The following is an 18,412-nucleotide window of genomic DNA, read 5'->3' on the forward strand; positions in this document are numbered from 1 at the left end:
AATATACATTTATGTATAATAATAATTATTTTTAGAACATAACAAATACAAATATTACCAAAAGCAAAAGAAGAAAGGGAATGGAAATTATTACAGCTGATATGGAGTGTGGAAAAAAAAAAAAAAAGAAGAAAAATGGGATTCTAGTTGTAAGTTTCGAGTATTGTGCCACAAAAAATGAGGATGTTGATTTGGAGAGAGAGAGAGAGAGGGAAATTGGCAGGATCCGGAAAACATGGCGATGCTGAGAGGGCAAAGAGGTCCCACAGCAAGAGAAAGTCTAGGGCATGGGTTTTGGAAATGAAGGAAAGTTAGAAGTCCCCACATGGTCTCCACATGGGTTTTTAAAAGTATGCCCTTGTGTAGCCTCTCTCAAACTACATTCCTATATCATAATATTCAGATTTTTTCACAATTTTTTTAAGCACCCTATGCCTTTTTTTCTACACTCTACTTCCTACGCCTCATACTTAAATTTATTTTGGCTTTGCTTTTTCAGATATTTATCACCCTCTTTCATGTTTTGGTATATATACATGTATACACACCATTAAATAATTACATCTTGATTAATAATAAGTTTAATTCAACATAATAATGTGTGTTAGAAGTAGACATAAGAACTCGATCCACCGTTAAATGTCTTAATTATAAGTACATAACATGCTTGTAGATTGTAGATTAATTTTTTAAAATGGTGGGACCAAAATGTGAAAATGCATTGTCATTGACTTTGAAGAGAAAATCAAGAGACTTAAGACACATGATTTTATTTTTCTATCCCTTGCTTCCTAAAGTCCCTCATCTCAAAACATATTCTTTATTTTATATCAATCTGTCTCGCTATCTCATTAGTCATTCACTTGACTGGTATTTTAATTTTTAGCAGCTTAATTACCAAAATTTAAGGATGAATTTAGTTTGCGAATTTTGTCTTTGGTATGAGAGAGTTTCTTTTAAATGATAAAAGATATAACGGGTTGGTTTATTTTATTGAATTTTGAATTCTCAACGTTAACTTACTATCTTATTGGGTTCAAGCATTAAAAAGTGATGTCCAGAATTAATTATTGAATGATTAAGAAATGATATTTTTGTCTTGTATCATAATTATATGACAATTTTATCTTTTCATTCAATGAATTAGATAGCTTATTAAATCTCCTCTTAAAAGCAGATTTTTCATTCAAATAAAATTTGACTCGAAAGTTGAAGGTCTAATAAATTTCCAATAAAGCGAAACAATTAATTCATAATTAATTATATTATTTTAGGGTTAGTTGAGTTGAAATGTTTTTCTTTTTGGTGTAAACTATCGGTATCCAGATCTTATTATCAATGACTGACTAATTCGGCTCAAAGTTTAATCACAGTTATGTTGTTGTGGTGATATCCACTCAAGTGGGACCCACACACAAATGAAAAAAAAAAAAAAAAAAGAGAGAGAAAAACGTGTTATTTGAAACAGAAGAAAGGTTAGCAACCAACCATGACTAAATGAAAAGCTGTGTGTGACTCACACACGGCTCTCACATCACCTCTCCTATAAATAGGAGATGGTTCAGCTCATCTCAGAACACACAGCATAAAGAAGAAGAAAAAAAATGTAGAGAGATAGTTCTAGTTTTAGGAAGGGTTTCCTAAAACTAGAGGAGAGAAAAATAGTGAAAAAATTATTATGGGGTGTTTTTGGGAAACACTTTGTGTGCCACTATTTTTGTATTACTCTCTTTGTGTACCTACTATTTTTTTAATAGTAGAAGAATGATTCAGAGTTTGTCCCGTGGACGTAGCCCTAAACAGTTGAGGGCGAACCACGTAAATTTCTGTGTGTCACAAGTTTATTTTTCCGCTGCGTTAATTTTCTTTTAAATGGTTGAAAGGGCCCAACAAGTGGTATCAGAGCTGATGCCCAAAAACTAGTATCAGAGCTGATCCCTAACAAATGGTATCAGAGCTGATTCCTAACAAGTTAAAGCTTTTTACCCCTTCTATTGTTATGTTTTGTGAGGATCGAACTCGAGAACTCTTTCCAAGCAAATATAATTGGTATCTTAATTACATTTTGGATTCTATTATTTGATAACTACAATAGAAATTTAGAATGTTAACTAAAAGATTAATAAGATTTAATCTAATTGATTTTTATATATTTATAAAAATATGAGAAATAGAAGATTTAAAAAAAAAATAAAAACTTTATTTTCTCTCACATGGATATATATTATCCATCCATTATATAATCATAACACACTCTTACATTATCTCGTGGATGGAGAATTATTGAACTAGAGTATGCTTATGTTTTTTTATATGATTTTCTATAAATAATGACTTATTATGATTTAAATATATAATCTCTTTCATTATGAAATACTAATCCAATCCAACAAAATAGTTTGCACATTAAAAAATAAATAAAAAGAAATATCTAATTAAGTAGCTAGGTACCACCGTACAAGACTGTCCATGTAAGTAAATATAGCATGCATTGAGGAAGAGGGACCATGCTAAATTATAGACACTGATTTTATTTTTATTATTTTATTATGTAATAAATTTGAAATATAAAATGAAGAGGAGGTGGTGATACGAGGCGAAGTGGTCCAACCAAAGATGAGCCACGGGTCAACCCCCGTGATTCACGGTTATCGTTGTGGCCGCTGCTAAAAACCCTTCTTGTTTTATAATTTGGCATGTCCTCTTATTCAGATTGAGGACTTGTTATTTTCTTTTAATTTTAATTATTTATTTTCTTGATATAGATATTTAAATTTTTATTCTCTTAATTAAAATTTTTGGTTTTGCGCTGACTATTTCAAGTGTGAGTTTTTTTATTTGATATAGGAAAAATAAATATGAGAATTCTTTTAATAATTATTAAGAAAATCATTTTATCAAAATTAAAAAGTGATTGAATTTCTTTTAAAAAAAATCTCAATATATAATTTAAAAAATATGTTTATTAATAAAAATAAATAAATAAATAAACTTTATCCTTAATGTTAAATAAATTGTAAAAACTTAAATTGAGAGGATTATCAAAATTCTCATTGACAGAAACAACAAAAAAAGAAAAGAAAAAGAAAGATTAAAAATAATTAATTTGTGAGGTAATTGGGGCCCAACAGTCTGGTATGTTTCTAATCTACCATTGTCAGACGCGCCGCATGCGTGTCTGTGCTTTGGAGTAATTACCGATTAGATCTCGCGGGTTGGGTTGGATTGGGACAGTTTTAGCCCAATTCCGTTTTCCCATGAATTGGGCTTCATATTTTGACTGGTTGGTCGAGTTTGATTCAACTATTTTGTTTTTGCTTCTCAAAATTATTTATTTTTAAAAATATTTTCTAATTGAAAATATTAAAATTAGTTCAACGATATTAGAGAAAATTTGATTTATAAAATCATAAAATATTTAAAATTATAAAATCATTTATTTTAAAAGTTTATTAGTATTAAATATGAAAAAATCATAAATAGTGAATTGTGTTAATTGCGGTGGTGACTAGTGGTGGTGATATTCGATGCATAATTTTGATTAGTATTGATTGGTGGAATAATGACAAACGCCTTTTAAAATAAGTTTATCGATATCTTAAATCTCACAATGAAAAAAATTACTTTTTGAAAATGATTTTGTTTTTCATTTTACAAAGAAAACATTTTTTATTACCTGATTTTTCACTTTTCAAGCATGCCATTTCGTTAAAAAAATTAAAAAAATAATAATTTTTAACTTTTGAATTTTGAATTTTTACCTAAAAAATCAAATTTCAAATGTATTAAAATTATTTTGAATCTCTTCAAACAGGTTAACATTAGATGAGCAAAGGTCACAAGATTTTCAAATTGACTCCAACAAATAAATTTAAAATCGTAAATGATAGATTGATCTCGTAACTATATTACCATTTTATGTGTGTTCTCCTTAAAAAAAAAAAAATTAATAGACATTTCTGTGTGTGTGATTTTTTAGTGTCGCAGTAAATTCAGGATACCGCATGTACGTATGTACAAAATATATGAGTTAACGTGTTGTGTTTGAATTATTATGATTTTAATATGTGGTATTAAAAAATATATAATTAAAAAAATATCTTAATTTTAAAATTAATGATAAATGATTAAATCTAAACAAAATTTTATTAAACATATAATTGCAAGTGTTAACTAATGTAATGATAATTAATATAATAAATTTAATAAAATAAAATAAGTGTATTTCTCATGGGGGAAGTGAAAAACAAATGAAAAGAAAAAAAAGAAAAGAAAAGAAAAGAAAAGGAGAAGCGCAAATCACGGTCCATGGCAGAAGGTGGAAAATAAATGGAAAGGGTGATAGCGTTAAAGAGGCCGTGATCGTGCACGCACGCACACAAGGTAACACACGCATGTGCTACACATGGATGGGACCCATTTTTGTCCTGACAAAGCTTTACACCGCTCTATATTATTCAATCATTTCAGACACTAGTTTCAATTTCAAACCATGCAAATCCTTCCCTTCGGATCGCCTCAATATATATATATATATATATATTTTTTTTTTTTTTCAAAGTATAAATTATTTAAAGTTGTAATACGAAAATTAAAAAACTAATTAACTTTTTAAATTATATCAATAAAAAAATAATTTAATCAAATTATTCATGTAAATAAGAAATATTATTTATTATTTATTAAAACACTCAAAACGATTTAATATTCCGATAGAACAATTTTCAAATACATGTATCTTAATACGGAACATTTAATGCATAATAAGCGAGTATTTCACATGTAATCATATTAAACGTGTTAAGTCATATATATAAGGAAGGATAAGCATTAGACTAGCAAGATACATTTAGAGCTATGAAGAGGTTTTAGTCCATGAACAAATTTGCATTTAAAAATAATCAGGTATTATTGGTTAATTTTTTTTCACTAATTTGAATTCAGAGCTTTTTGGCCAGAAAAGTTTTTATCAATTCAGCGAATTAAGGAAAAGCTATTCATTGTTATACAGTTTATAATACTATTTCAGCCCTTCTAAATTAAAAAAATAATCTTTATATATAAAGTACGCATTCCAAGTGCATTTCACTTACAGTGATTTTGTCTAATTTAGTGTTCTTAGAGAAGTTAATCAAATCTATTAATAATATTTATTCGTTTACTTAATAATTAGATATATAGCAAATTATTTTGATTTGATTTCTTCGTTATCATAACTCGTTCAACTCAGTTGTAAAAAAGATAATATGTAAATAGAGTTTAATGCACTGGTAAAACTTCGAAGATCTTTCAAAAAAAAAAAAAAAAAGAAGAACGTTTAGAAGAACAAACGCGTGATGCTTGAAGCTCTCAATCACTAGTTAAAGCAATGATAAATTTAACAGTTCGAGCTTACATGATCCTACAATTACCAGACGTTATCAGTTATGAACGCTGATCATAATTATTGAAGCAGAAAAATATATTAAGTGTGAATACAACAATAATTAAGCTTTAGTTCTACGCTAGCATGATCGATTATATGAATTATTTATTTCTAATACTTTTATTAAATTAATATTAGTACAAAGAAAAGTAAGTCCGAAATTTTTTTTAATACTTTTTGTACAAAAGAAATTTTTAAAAGAGAATTTTAAAATCATTTGACATAATAATAAATAAACCAAAGTATATACAATAGACAATAACAACTAATTAGAGTCTGTGAATTCTTATATTCCCATTATATTATCTTCACTAATATCTAAAGATGATACATTGTCACTAATAGACTTGTTTAAAGAGAGAATCTACGCCTAAACAGTGATCAATTTATCCAAATGGGATGCAAATGTCTCTAGAAAAATCACGTAGTTACGGTAGAAGTGAGTGAGTGATATGAAGTTTTGGTATAGAAAAGGAAGTGACAGGCTTTGGGTTTGGGCGGTAGGAAATGGAATAGTAAGTTCACATGAAATCCTAGCATAGCTTGGTACAACGAAGGACCATCAATGATCAAATTGTTTGGTATTAACTAGCACAGAGTAGCTTCCGCTTCTACTTCTACAGTCAAACAAGGAAAAGTTGTATATTTTGTCCGGACTATCTTTAGTCTTTACAGCTCCAAAAAACATGTCTCTTTGATTGGCGATGTGCTGCTCCTCCTTGAATCAAGATTTGGCCCTTTCTTACTTGCCTGCTGTTCGATTAAAACCCTAACTAATAGTTCACTAAACAATACTTAACGTCTAGTTACTGATATTCGAGTGATTTTTCGGATTTGAAAAGTTCTCCGGAAATTTCTTTAAACTGTGGATGTGAGGACGCCACGAACTTGAGATATCACATAAGGATGGCTCCATAACAGTGGCTTATCCATTTCAATGACATCAATAGAAATCAAGTAGTGCCCCATATTAAGATTCGTTTGGTGGTTTTGAAAATAACGAATTAATAAAAAAAAAAAAAAAAGAAAGAAAGAAAAAACTGAAATGAACGAACCACGCTATAATTAGTACGGCATGTGAAAGAAAATTTGATAGGTTGATGAGTTGGGTACAGTACTGATTGCTAAAATTGTCTTTGACCTTTGAAGAGAAAGGCCAAAAAAAGCTTTAGGCTTGTGAGCCTCATACCAAACTTCAATGCATCTACCAAATTATTGAAGACCTACCCCAAAATTTGGCTATGCGCACCTATGTCTTTGCTTGTACTTGCAACTATCTCATTTACCTTTTACCTTGCTTGAATGTCAGGAAAGAAAGAGCAGGCGAACTATTTATAAATTCATTAGTCAACTAAGTCCCCAGAATGAAAAACAAAGTATTGGGTCTAATTGAATCGATTGAGAAAATTGAGGGACTTTTTTGATACCTTCAGTAAAAAAAGAGACCTTTAAAAAGAGTTAGAAAAAGATCTCCATGACCAAACCAGCAGACATAGACAGTTCAATCCTCAACAACTGAGTTTCCATATTTAACTACGCTCCAAATATAGAGACATGCACTGATTGCTTAAACCTTTATGTAAAACCCACCAATCAAAACAACCTTATACCTGAATTCAATTTCTCTTGACTCCTCCTAATTTGAAACCTCTCTTTATTCTCCTTCGTCTCTTCTTTATGGTCCAAACAAAACAAGATACAACAAATTGAAAAATATATTCAAATACATTTATCACTGTACTAAGCTTATATGTGAATCTCATTTAATTATATTTTTCTTCAATTAATTATTGTTGAGCAAGCAGTTATAAATTTACATGGATGTTAACTGATAGCTAACGACGATTGGTAAATAACTTATAGTTATTAACTGATAAATGTTAATTGTTTATATCAAAATCTAAAGTTATAATAAACCTTTTACGAATTATTTGATTAAAATTCTTACTATATATTTTTAGTCTGATAATTTCGTACAAATAAGCTGTCCATCGTCTTATTTATATCTTGTGGTGTTAGTTTAATTGGTCACGCACGTATGATGGATGCATGTGATATAGTCAAAGGAAAAGTCATTTTCGAACTTGGGCCAATAAAGCAGCCTAAACCAAACAAAAAGATTGAACTGATTGAGTGAGAGGAGGAGAGAACAGGTGTCATTTTCTGAAAGGAGGTCTCTCTAGTTATTAATGCCACACACGTGCATGGCCCGAAAGAGCCGTATAGTACAACGTTATCCATGGACGCCTATCCAACGATCGTCCCTATTTTCTCTGTTGCCAATTCCAACACATATAGATATTGCTAGCTAGTACTAGTAGGCGGTGGCCACTCCTTGAACCCAAACCCTAGTTTTGGTGAATTTGCTTTCAAATTCTCTAATTTTCCATTATTTCTTGTGGAGCACAGGATGTCTACACAATACATGTTTCTGAATGATGATTAATGGTTTTCCTGCTCTATCATTTAGTAGAGATTTTTTTTTTTTTTTGAAGAAATGACACTTCAAAGGTTAACCGCTCATGTTAACAATTTCCTCCTGAACCCTCCACCGGGATTGTTATTATGTATTTTGCATCGTAATATGAATATCTCATATTTTAAATTAACAATATTTTTTTAAAGCTTTACTCTCTTTTTTTATCAGAAAATAAAAAGTTAGCCGCTGAAGTATAAAAATTCAATTTCATGTTAAGTTATAAATGCAAACACATAAGTGAAAATTAAATAATACAAACACAAATACAAAAATAGACCGCCAAACATAATAATAACTATAACCTAATAGAAGTTTAAAATAAATGAACCAAAACAAACAAATAATGACATAATTAACACTTCTACCATAGCAAAAATTTGAATTTAAACATATATTTAAATTAAAAATTAAAATGGATTTGAGTATTAAAATTTTAAAAATTAAATAATTAGAATAAACAACTGAAGTAATTTAGCCTTAAGAAATATTTATACGCTTTGTACCATCTAAAAAAAAGGAAGAAGGGAAAAAAAAAAAAAAAGAAAAGAAAACGCAACATGCTTGTAGTTCGAGTAGTTGTATAAGAAGTTATATTGGGGCCACCCATTTGTCCTTCGATTTAACCAATTATTGTGGTACATGTGCTGAGATAGAATCAATAACGAGGATATAATTTTCAAAAATATGTTGTTTTTGTCAATTTTATGCCATAAATGCTATACTCTTACAATTATAAGTTCACATGCCGACTCTATTTTTTCTTTTTGTTTTTTGTTTTTGTTTTTTTTTTTCAACAAGGGAAAAGAATCCAAAGTATGATAGTCCAATTTCATTTCCCCAATTACTTGTTTTCCTCGAGTTCCATTTCACAACATCAATGTTATTTACTATATATATGGAAAGTGTGAAGCATATTTGCAATATTTATCACAAAATCAATATGATCATATCTACTGTATGCAATTTCAAACGCCAAAAGGTGAATAATAGGCTAGTAAGGGACCACGACATTGCTGAGGTGTGAGGTGTGATTTCATTATAGAAGATGTCATTACATTGGAGGAGTGATTTCTCCGCCTCATACCGTGACGAAGGTGTGCCCACAACATTTAAGTCTACATTTATCACCTATAGGTTATAGCTTCCAAGCTTCACCATTCACCGGCTCACCCAAAAAAAAAAAAAAAAAAAAAAAAAAAAAATCATAATAAGTCTTATAAACTTTACATCAAATTACATAAGAGCGATCAAGTGCACAAAACATCCTATACATGTGTAGAATATTAATGTACACAACATTATCTATGCCTTTTGTAGAGAGACGGTCTATACGACTCGAAGTCATAAATTCCAGATTACAAGGTTACGTTATAACTAAATATTATTTTTAGTTGAAAGAGAACCAAAACCCTCAAGATTTCATTGCACTGCGCTCGGTAGAAACTTAGGAGTGTTAGAATTGTACATGCCTACTAATCATGGAATTCATGGTATTATGCATTGTAGTTTTCAGCCATACTGTACTCCGATGCATGCAATGCAATGAATTTCGACTATGAAAGTGCACGAAAATGGAGTGTTAAGCCCGTCTTATGCACGAAAGAGACTCAATCATTGCTTTCACCACATCAAGCAAGTTTCGAGATGACAAGCCAAAGTGTTTGCTACTGCCATGCAGCTGCAGATAAGGACATAATGGGGCTAGGGGGCATTCATTTTGCTCTCGTAAGTGTAATCATGCAAAACATGATTTAGAGGTCCTGCTCGTCGCAAGGATCAATCTTGTAAGCTAGTCTACAAAAATCTCACTGTTAAGGATTAGCATACATGAATATGACAAACAGACATTAAATCAATCGCTGCCTAACCGTTCGTTCGAGTAACAATTTGCATAGATATACCTATATCCTATGTTTAGGATACAAAATGCTGACAAACATTTAGGAATATGAACACCCTAACAAAAAATTTCAACAAAACAATGCAACTGGTAAATATTTTAATATACATGACCATATGTAAAATGTTAAAAAGGCTTTTACATACTCCTCATATAATAGTTTAGTCAATTAAGAACTTCTTTAGCTGCGAGTTGACCATTGGTTTTCCTGCAAAGGAACAATTCAAATGAGTCTCGTTAAAATTTCTATTACCTATTGATTGAAATAGAAGAATGAGAAAAGCCAATTCAAATATCAATTTAGATTAAACCACAGTAAAATCGACTTTATACTAATATCTTCAAGGCGAACAAATTAAATATTTGCTAAATGGAAAAATCAATTCGAAAGGCATTCGATTGAGGGGGAAACATTAATTGGACTATCTAGATGATTGTGTTAAAATGTTCTGCTTTATGCCAGCAATTACTTGAAATACTCGAACAAGTCTCTTCTATGAAGAAGAGATGCATGCATATGCATCACCATTATTCCTCCAAAACTCTTTTCCAATAAAGTTATAAGACAAAAGACAACATATGGAGCCTGTTAGAGAGGAAAAGATAAAAAAGCAGCTCCAACACATCCAAATTGATAGCAAGATTAAACAAAATTTCAGGGAAAGTAGACAATGAAATCATGTTAAACACCAAAATTATTTCAAGTGGTAAAGAAATAAAGGAATATGACCTGACACCGAAGATGAGCGACAGGTTTCGCACATCTGCACGTGAACTTTTTCCTTATGTATGAACTTTTGCTGACTTGAAATGTTTCTTCCAGGAATATTGCCCTTAGTGATTTCATCGTTTACTGTTATGTTTGATGCCTCAATAGTGGATTGATCATTCTCCCTAATTAATTTCCTCGTGGAGATTTCCATTGTAACCCGTCTAACGTATCCATTAAAATCTAAAATTGGATAACAAAATAAAATGATGATCAATGATGTCAAGCATTAAAAGTAATCATAGACATTGAGCATCATACATAAGACCAAATTATTCATTGTGAATAATCTATACATAAAAAAAAAAAAAAAAAGAAAGGGTATAAGTAAAATGGAAAATGCTCGTTAAGGGGTATGTTTTATCCTAATAACAAAGCCTTAAAAAGGTCCTTAGCACTTGTAGAAATGCTTACTCCATTCCATGGGCCTTGTTAGGAAAGGGATGGATATGGGCCCTATTTAATAAAGAGGAGGAAGCCCAAGCCACCATATGTTTTTCATGTCATATTGGATTTTGACATGGGTACTCGTTGGGTCTCATTCTGGCGTGGATAACAGAAGTTAATTTTTTTTTTTTTTACTAAAATGACTAAATTTAGATTTTGCTTAGATATATTGTCTACATATGTAAGGTTGAGATTTGAGAGTGATCTATAATGAGTCGAATCAATAAAAAAGATTTAAAGAATCCCTACAACTACATAATAGAATTTCAAGATTGCACCAATAAAAACCTCTCTAGCTACAAAAACAAGAAATTTGAAACGCAATTAGTGTAAAGCTAAACAACCTATATAATAACGTGAGGATTATCAATGAGGAAAAGCCAAATGCAAAATAAAAATGCTTCTTTATCCTCAAAAAAAAAAAAAAAAAAGAAAAAAAAGAAAAAGCTTCACCTAAAATACCAAAAGCTGTCCATTTATGTTAAAAGTGAGTTCAATAAATATATATTACCTTTAGGTGAAGTAGGATGTCGAGGAACACATAAGTGAGAATATAAGTGCGTGTCAGATTTCAAATACTCCCCAACTTTCTGTATGAAGCTCTTTTTCCTCTGTTTCTTGTTTCCCGTTGTTTCCACTTCTAAAATCCGAAATTAAACCCTTCTATTAACAATTACATGCTAAACGGAAAAAAACCCATTAACAAAAAGCATTGAAATTAGAATAAATTGACAGTGGTATAGCAATTTAACCTGTAGTAGAAGAAGAAGGGACGATTCTTGATGCTAGAAAGTTCGTTAATGGAGGAGAAATCAATGGAGCGAACATGTAAGAATCGGATTTTAGATAGTCAACAACTTTCTTGAGAACTTTTTTCTTGTTTTTCTTCACTGATCTCTTTCTCTTATGAACTCCTAATAACTCTCTCTTATCCATTTCTTTCTTGTTCTTTTTGGCGTCACAATGAAACAGTGAAAACGGAGAACGCAGAACCGAAAACAGAGGAATTGCTTTGACATGAAGGGGGAAAAGTGTAAAAAAGTTCGTGCCGGTTAGGATCATAATGAACACCTGTCGAATTGTAACATCGACAACTTGCTTCTTAACTTGATTGTACTGGATGACGCGTCTAAGAACACCTGTTGCAGCTTATGTTAGAGATTGGAACGGGGACCACTCAACGACACGCCGCGTATAAGTTTATCCTCGTGACGTTTTTAGTTCTGTTCCTCATGGCTCGTAGTCGTTGGCTTAATTTAATATATGTGCTACTATTGGTAATATAACTCAGTAGAATTTGAAAATTTATAAAATTAATTAATGCCAAAGAAAAATAGAATAATTGTTGAATCCGTAATCATATGAGCTTATAAGTAAGTAAGTGTTAGAATTCGATTGTACATAATCAATTGACTTATATTAGATTCACCACTCATTCACTTATAAGTTTTTAACATTTCATTATTAATCAAGGTGAAGTTTAGTTCCCAACAAATTCATCATTAATAGATAAAAGAAATCAATTAATCTTTTGATCTATAAAATGGTAAAAATTGATAAAAAGTGAATTTTCCTCTTCAATATTAGTAAAAAAAAATTGATAAAACTTTTGTTCATTAATGTATAAATCAAATAAAAAAAAGTAGGTATGATGATAATTTCCATGTTGAAATTGCTAACTTAATTAATCATTAAGCCTTCTTTCTTGTTGTACCATGCATAAATTAATTAAGAACAAAAAGAGGCCTTTTATTTTGTTTACAACCACAATTCTTCATTTAACATTGATTGATTTCCTTTTTTCTAATGAGATTTTGATACAGGCTTTAATCCATTCTTCAAAGCAGCATTCCAAACTAGATCAATTCTGTCCACATCTATTGCTCCAACCTCATGGTGAGTCCAACCTTCCAGTAGGTGAACCACTCCACCTGCATGGCATGCATGAACCACTCCTCTGTCCATTGTATACTGCCACAATAATTATCAGACAGTTAGCTATAACTATATTTAATCTCCCCACCCATAATTAGTTATTAATTAAGGCGATGACAGTTATAACACAATAAGTTAGGCATAAGACAGTCTAGTGACGGAGATTGTCTCACTCACCTCACAACTTCCAAGGCCTTGAACATCTTCTGGTAATCTCATGGCTGCAAGATCACCGTATGTACAGTCTCTCCTGAATGACAATATTGGTGGGACAACAAATTGATGGAAGTGGGCTCCTTTTGGTGCCCAGCTTTGCTCTCTTGGTGTAATCCATTTTCCAACAATCCATGTCTGTCATTAGCACCAACATAAATTAATTAATCAACCATAATCAAATCAAAATGTTGATTATTGTTTAGTAATATTTTAATATTGAACCTTGCAATTCTGGGCTGCTTGATACTTGGTCACTTGGACTAGGTAGCTTTGGCAATCCAATGGAGCTTCCTTTTGTATTTTATGAAATCTCTCTGTTGATAGAGTTAACATCTGCAAGTTTTCTCAAACCATATCAGAATAAACATTAAGTAATTCTAACTTCCTTATTAATGACTATGGGACCATGTTCATTATTATTATTGCCGGCTTATATCTGTTGTGTGGAGCAGAAATACTCGACCAAAAGAATTAATAATGAGGCCTAATTCTTTCAAGGTACATATGCATACACATGTTAGTTAATTATGTTTAGAACAACATCAACAATATTAGATTAAAATGTAATTGAAGTGAGAGAAAACTCACAAGTACTCTGACTCTCCTTTGGCAAAGGTAGAGAGCAATGGCTCTTCCAAGTTTAGAAGTAGCTCCTGTTAAAAACACTTCTTTCACATCCTTAGGAATTTCATTCAGAATGACAGCAGCAGTTAAAGTATTTCCATGAACAACCCTAACTCTAAGGTCTGGGTGTTTGTTCACAAATAGTGTTCCACCACCATTGAGAGCTTCATTCTGTAAAATTCAAGAAATATAAAAAACATATAATTTAAGCTTGTGATAGTTTTATCGAGTAAAATAGAGTTTATCTTGAGGGTACATGGGATTAAAGAATGAATAGTAACAGGAAACATGACATCCACAATTTTTCTACGCTGTTTTATAACAGGAAACATATGATTCTAATTAAAATATTTTCTGAAATCTAAAAATTCATAATAAACTAAGTTTATGATTCTAGGACATTTAAATAATTCATTTTATTAAAAAGCTACACAAATTCAACTGTAATTAAATTCGGATCATTGAATTTTCTTTTTCAATTTTGTTTTTAATACAAATATAACTAATTACCTGAACTAGAAATTAGTCTTGGTTTCAGTTTCGTTGCAGAACTTATAAATTTTTGCAAATAAAGAGAAAAGTAAATGTCGTTTTCTACATAGTGATATTTTAGGTGCAGTATATTATACTGTCTTGTATTAATTGATTCCTTAAGTTCAACTACCATGATCAGTGTACACGTCATAACCTTTAATTAAAATTAAAACTATTTTAGATTTGCCCTTAATTACAAAAAACAAGAAAAATAAAATAAAAACTTAATATTTACATTAAGAACTGACCTTGTTTAATGCAGCTAGACTAATGACTTTCACCCCATCTCTATCAGCCCTAAGGATTGCTTCTTCAATGTGGTTATTAATTCCCTCTTGAGCAAATGGCAGAAAATACTGAAAAGCAAATAAATAAAACATTTATGATTTCACTTTTTAAATTTCAATTAAAAAAAATTCAACATTTCTATTCAATGATATTGAAGTCGTTTTTGGAACTGACCTGAAAGCCAAATCTAGGCACAGCCCATGTTTCGTGACGCCGGCCTCTTAAATTATAAAAGGATATTAGAAATGTTTTAGCTTTAGCCCACATGAATAACATCACCGTAAACGCCAACGGCCACAATGGAAGCATAAAGAATCTGGTTGTATAGGGCTGCGAAGCCACCGTCCGGTTAACGAAAGGGGCATGCATTGAAGATGTAACATCTACTACATGTGCTAAGAAGACGAAATCAGGCACAGGTCCTTTTTTACCTGACAAAAATAAAACAATATAACAAGAACGTAACTATCAGGATTTGAAATTTTAATCTTTTATTTTAATTATTCAACTATAATCGGAAATTTAATGAATTTCAAAGCCCTGTCACTGAAGATTTTGTTATCTCATGTAAGATTATTATGGAGTATATGATAAATTAATCTATAAATCATGATTTTAGAAAAGAATTTCAAGATAGTGTCAGATATATAAAGATTACTATATCGATGCTCAGATGAATTAGATTTGAATCAAGTGGTTACAGTGCTTTATCAATAACTATTGAAAACTACCTTGACTCTATTTATTGTGGGATAGTGATGTGTTTCTTATAAACTTACCTGCATTGGAACTGATTTTCTTGTGAAGTTCCCAAGAATCGCGGTTTAGGGTTTTCCATATTGCATCAAACAAAGGCATAAATAAGCAGAAGTTGGTGCCCATCTCTGTGTGGTGGAGACTGTGATATCTGAATGTGACAAGCCAGAAAAAAAAATATTTCAATGCAACACATACACAGCAATTTAATTTCCTTTCTGAATTTTCATTGACATTGACTTTTGGCATTATAGTCGGTTTATGCATTTGGACGTAGCAATTAATTTCCCAACCACAAAAACCTTTTTGTAGTCCGGCAGGAACTGTATCCATTTACCGGTTAATAAATTTTTACAGGTGCATAAGTGGACCTCTTCGTACTTTCTAGTCTTTATTAATGTATATATAACATAAGTTTATCTTAAAGATATTCCTATATACATTTGAACCATTACATCAACACTACCCCCCTCCACTTGCCAAATTGTTTTTTTTATTATTTTCTTAATTTGGCTCTAACTCGAATTTGAACACTTTTAAATATTTAAAAAGGATTTTAATATGATTAGATAATTGTTTTCATTATTTATAATGAAAAAAAAAATAATTTACTTACGATGGTGTATAGAGGAGGTATTTGAAGAATGGGAGAATCTCAAATAATCGATGAGGAATAATTTCGATATTAGAATGTCCCAAGCATGTAAGAAAATCGAATACCAGTAGATAACCATAAATCATATTCCTTGATTCAAATCCCATCATGTAAGCCGCAATTATTGGAATTCCAGTAATTGTAGTTAATATAAGATGCTCCAAAAATGTTGCAGTTGCACCTACTCACGAAGAATGAATAAATAAATTAATAAATGTATAAGGTTATATGATAAACTTTCATCAATAATAGCCAATTGGGGTTTCACCTGTAAAAGGATGGAGAACAGGAGATGAATGGTGAAGTGAATGGTAATGGGTAAAGAGAAAGCTTCCATGGAAGCATCTATGGACCCAATAATATAAAGGCTCTGAAATTCCCACATGAAGAATTAAAATCAAAATCAAGCCTTTGGTATTCCAAAGAGGAATATTTTCAATGAATGGAGGGAAGATATAACAAGCCAAGGATGCAATTAGACCTTGAAGAATTATCAAATTATCCCTGAAAAATTAGTAAAAAAAAAATTAGAAACAGAAAAAATAATTGAAGGAAAAAATTATTGATCAATTAATTAATTAATTAATTAATTACCATTCCCATTCTTTGTCAATCTGCTTGAAATCATAGCCTTGAGGATTTATGCGGCGAGTACTTGTGAGAAAAAGCATATTAACCAAAGAATCATAGAAGAAATAAACTAATGCTCGAAGAATACAAATAACTAGAATCTGAAGACACCAATCATTCTTGAAAACACCTTCATTAATTTGTGAATATATCATTCTTGCAAGAAGAGGTCCAAATAGCAGATACTTCATACAAAAAACATGACCCAAATCAGAAATCAAAATAATAATAATAAAAATAATAAATTAGAAAAAAAAGATTACATTATACCTTGTACAATCCAAAGTTCTGCCATGGCCAATCTCTAAAAGGAGCTGTATTAACCATCTTCCTTTCTTGATTTCCTTGCTTTTCTGTTTCTTGATTTTCTTGCTTGTCCGTTTCTTGATTTTCTTGGGTATTCTTGGGTTTTAAGCTTTATGCATACCTTTGTGCCAGTAGAATAAGCGTTCTTTGTCGTGAAAAGCAAAAAGTAATATTTGTTATAGCAAACTAGACTTGTAGAGAGTTTAAAGATTAAAAGCAACAGCCCTAATATAGTAGATTAGTAATCGAAGAAGCCAAGGGGAAGATGCAAAGTGTTTCAAAAGAGAGAGAGAGAGAGATGTTCAGCTTGTTATATTACTTTTTAGTATTTCTCTTTTCTCTCTCTGTGTTTTGCTCTCCAAGACTCAACTAAAATGAGACTTGTCGAAACCTGTTTATATAGAGAAGAAAGAAAGAGAAATGGACGAATTTAATTTTGTCTCAAATCAATTGTTATCTAACTACATATTTCTATATGCTGTGTAAAATTAATCGGTCAGCTATGGTGACTAAAAAGCTGTAGATTTAGGGAGTTTGGACGCGTTGTGTTGTGAATTCAATTGTTTGGCAAAGGAGCACAGCTGTAGCGATGGCCAAAATCTACTAGAAATTAATGACTGGTATGGTTGGGAGAGTGGAGGATATGGAGAAGGAAGGTCGCGGTTAGGGTTGATTTGGTAAATATATCGAGTCTCGAGGTTGGCTCCAACCTCCGTGTAGGGTTTGTTTAATATTGATGTTGAGGTTTATTTTCATGTCCATTTTTTATTTGTTTAATATTTTTTTTTAGGATGCTCCTTATAAATTGTTTTTGTAGTGTTTAGAATTTAGGAAATCATTGTTTAAAAAAAAAAATGATATCAAAAACCATTAAAAGAGGTTCAATACCTATTTTCAAGAAAGACATAAGAAACTCAGATCGGGCTCCTTTTGTTTCTAAAAAATTAAATATATATTTTTAATTTTTTGATGTTTAAAATGTTCAGAAAAATTAGATACAAAAAATATTTTTTAGTTCAAAAGAAAAGTTTAATCCATTTTAAAACTTGAAAATATTTGTTAGAGAGTGATAAATTTATTATAATTTTCTAAAATGTATTATATTATATGGAAGTGATCGTTATTTCACTAATAACTAAACAATAATTTCAAAGTGATAGAATTTTTATAATTAAAATATATTAAATTTATCCTTGAACTTTAATTCAGTAATATTGAATTAGCCAAAAAAAAAATACTTTTAAAAAAAATCTCCAATCCAAAATATTCAAGATGATACTTTTCTCTTCTGCATCTCCAATGATACCAAACATATCCTAGCTATATAAATATGATGAAAACATAACATAGAAAAGAATTAATTTTTGCATTAATATCCAATTTTTAGGAATATATTATATTCGCCAAAAAAAAAAAAAGGTATGTTTCAAAGGGAATGCGAAATGTGT

At 30.6% G+C, this 18,412-nt stretch overlaps 2 protein-coding genes and 1 long non-coding RNA gene across 3 annotated transcripts; 1 reads left to right on the forward strand and 2 right to left on the reverse strand.

Annotated features, from left to right (window-relative positions):
- Positions 1–9,098: 9,098 nt before the first annotated feature.
- On the reverse strand, positions 9,099–12,082 carry LOC105633594 (uncharacterized). The gene is made up of 4 exons (XM_012216219.4): positions 11,773–12,082; positions 11,532–11,660; positions 10,535–10,756; positions 9,099–10,012 (listed from the first exon to the last, which is right to left on the reverse strand). Exons 1-4 carry the CDS (start codon positions 12,080–12,082, stop codon positions 9,966–9,968), a joined length of 708 nt encoding a protein of 235 aa, XP_012071609.1. The 3' UTR covers positions 9,099–9,965.
- On the forward strand, positions 11,656–12,377 carry LOC110009393 (uncharacterized). The gene is made up of 2 exons (XR_002284283.3): positions 11,656–11,848; positions 11,993–12,377. It is a non-coding gene; the product is annotated as an uncharacterized LOC110009393 (long non-coding RNA).
- Positions 12,378–12,669: 292 nt separating this feature from the next.
- Positions 12,670–17,615, reverse strand: CER3 (Fatty acid hydroxylase superfamily). The gene is made up of 11 exons (XM_012216218.2): positions 16,929–17,615; positions 16,623–16,843; positions 16,297–16,532; positions 15,990–16,209; positions 15,397–15,524; positions 14,792–15,048; positions 14,578–14,685; positions 13,760–13,966; positions 13,394–13,504; positions 13,133–13,306; positions 12,670–12,991 (listed from the first exon to the last, which is right to left on the reverse strand). The coding sequence occupies exons 1-11, from the start codon at positions 16,983–16,985 to the stop codon at positions 12,824–12,826; spliced, it is 1,887 nt and encodes a 628-aa protein (XP_012071608.1). The 5' UTR covers positions 16,986–17,615; the 3' UTR covers positions 12,670–12,823.
- Between the last annotated feature and the right edge of the window lie 797 nt (positions 17,616–18,412).

Source organism: Jatropha curcas, chromosome 8 (genome assembly GCF_041381405.1).
Source record: "Jatropha curcas cultivar XTBG-Jc1 chromosome 8, XTBG_Jcur_1.0, whole genome shotgun sequence".
NCBI lineage: Eukaryota > Viridiplantae > Streptophyta > Magnoliopsida > Malpighiales > Euphorbiaceae > Jatropha > Jatropha curcas.

Coding starts and splice junctions, on each gene's coding strand:
- LOC105633594 (XM_012216219.4), bottom strand. CDS start 12,082: ATGATCCTAACCGGCACGAACTTTTTTACACTTTTCCCCCTTCATGTC. Junction 10,757..11,531: donor ACATCCTACTTCACCTAAAG/GTAATATATATT, acceptor ATCCAATTTTAG/ATTTTAATGGATACGTTAGA. Junction 10,013..10,534: donor TCGCTCATCTTCGGTGTCAG/GTCATATTCCTT, acceptor GTTCCTTTGCAG/GAAAACCAATGGTCAACTCG.
- CER3 (XM_012216218.2), bottom strand. CDS start 16,985: ATGGTTAATACAGCTCCTTTTAGAGATTGGCCATGGCAGAACTTTGGA. Junction 16,210..16,296: donor TGTTCTCCATCCTTTTACAG/GTGAAACCCCAA, acceptor CTTCGTGAGTAG/GTGCAACTGCAACATTTTTG. Junction 14,686..14,791: donor TGCCTAGATTTGGCTTTCAG/GTCAGTTCCAAA, acceptor TTTGCTTTTCAG/TATTTTCTGCCATTTGCTCA.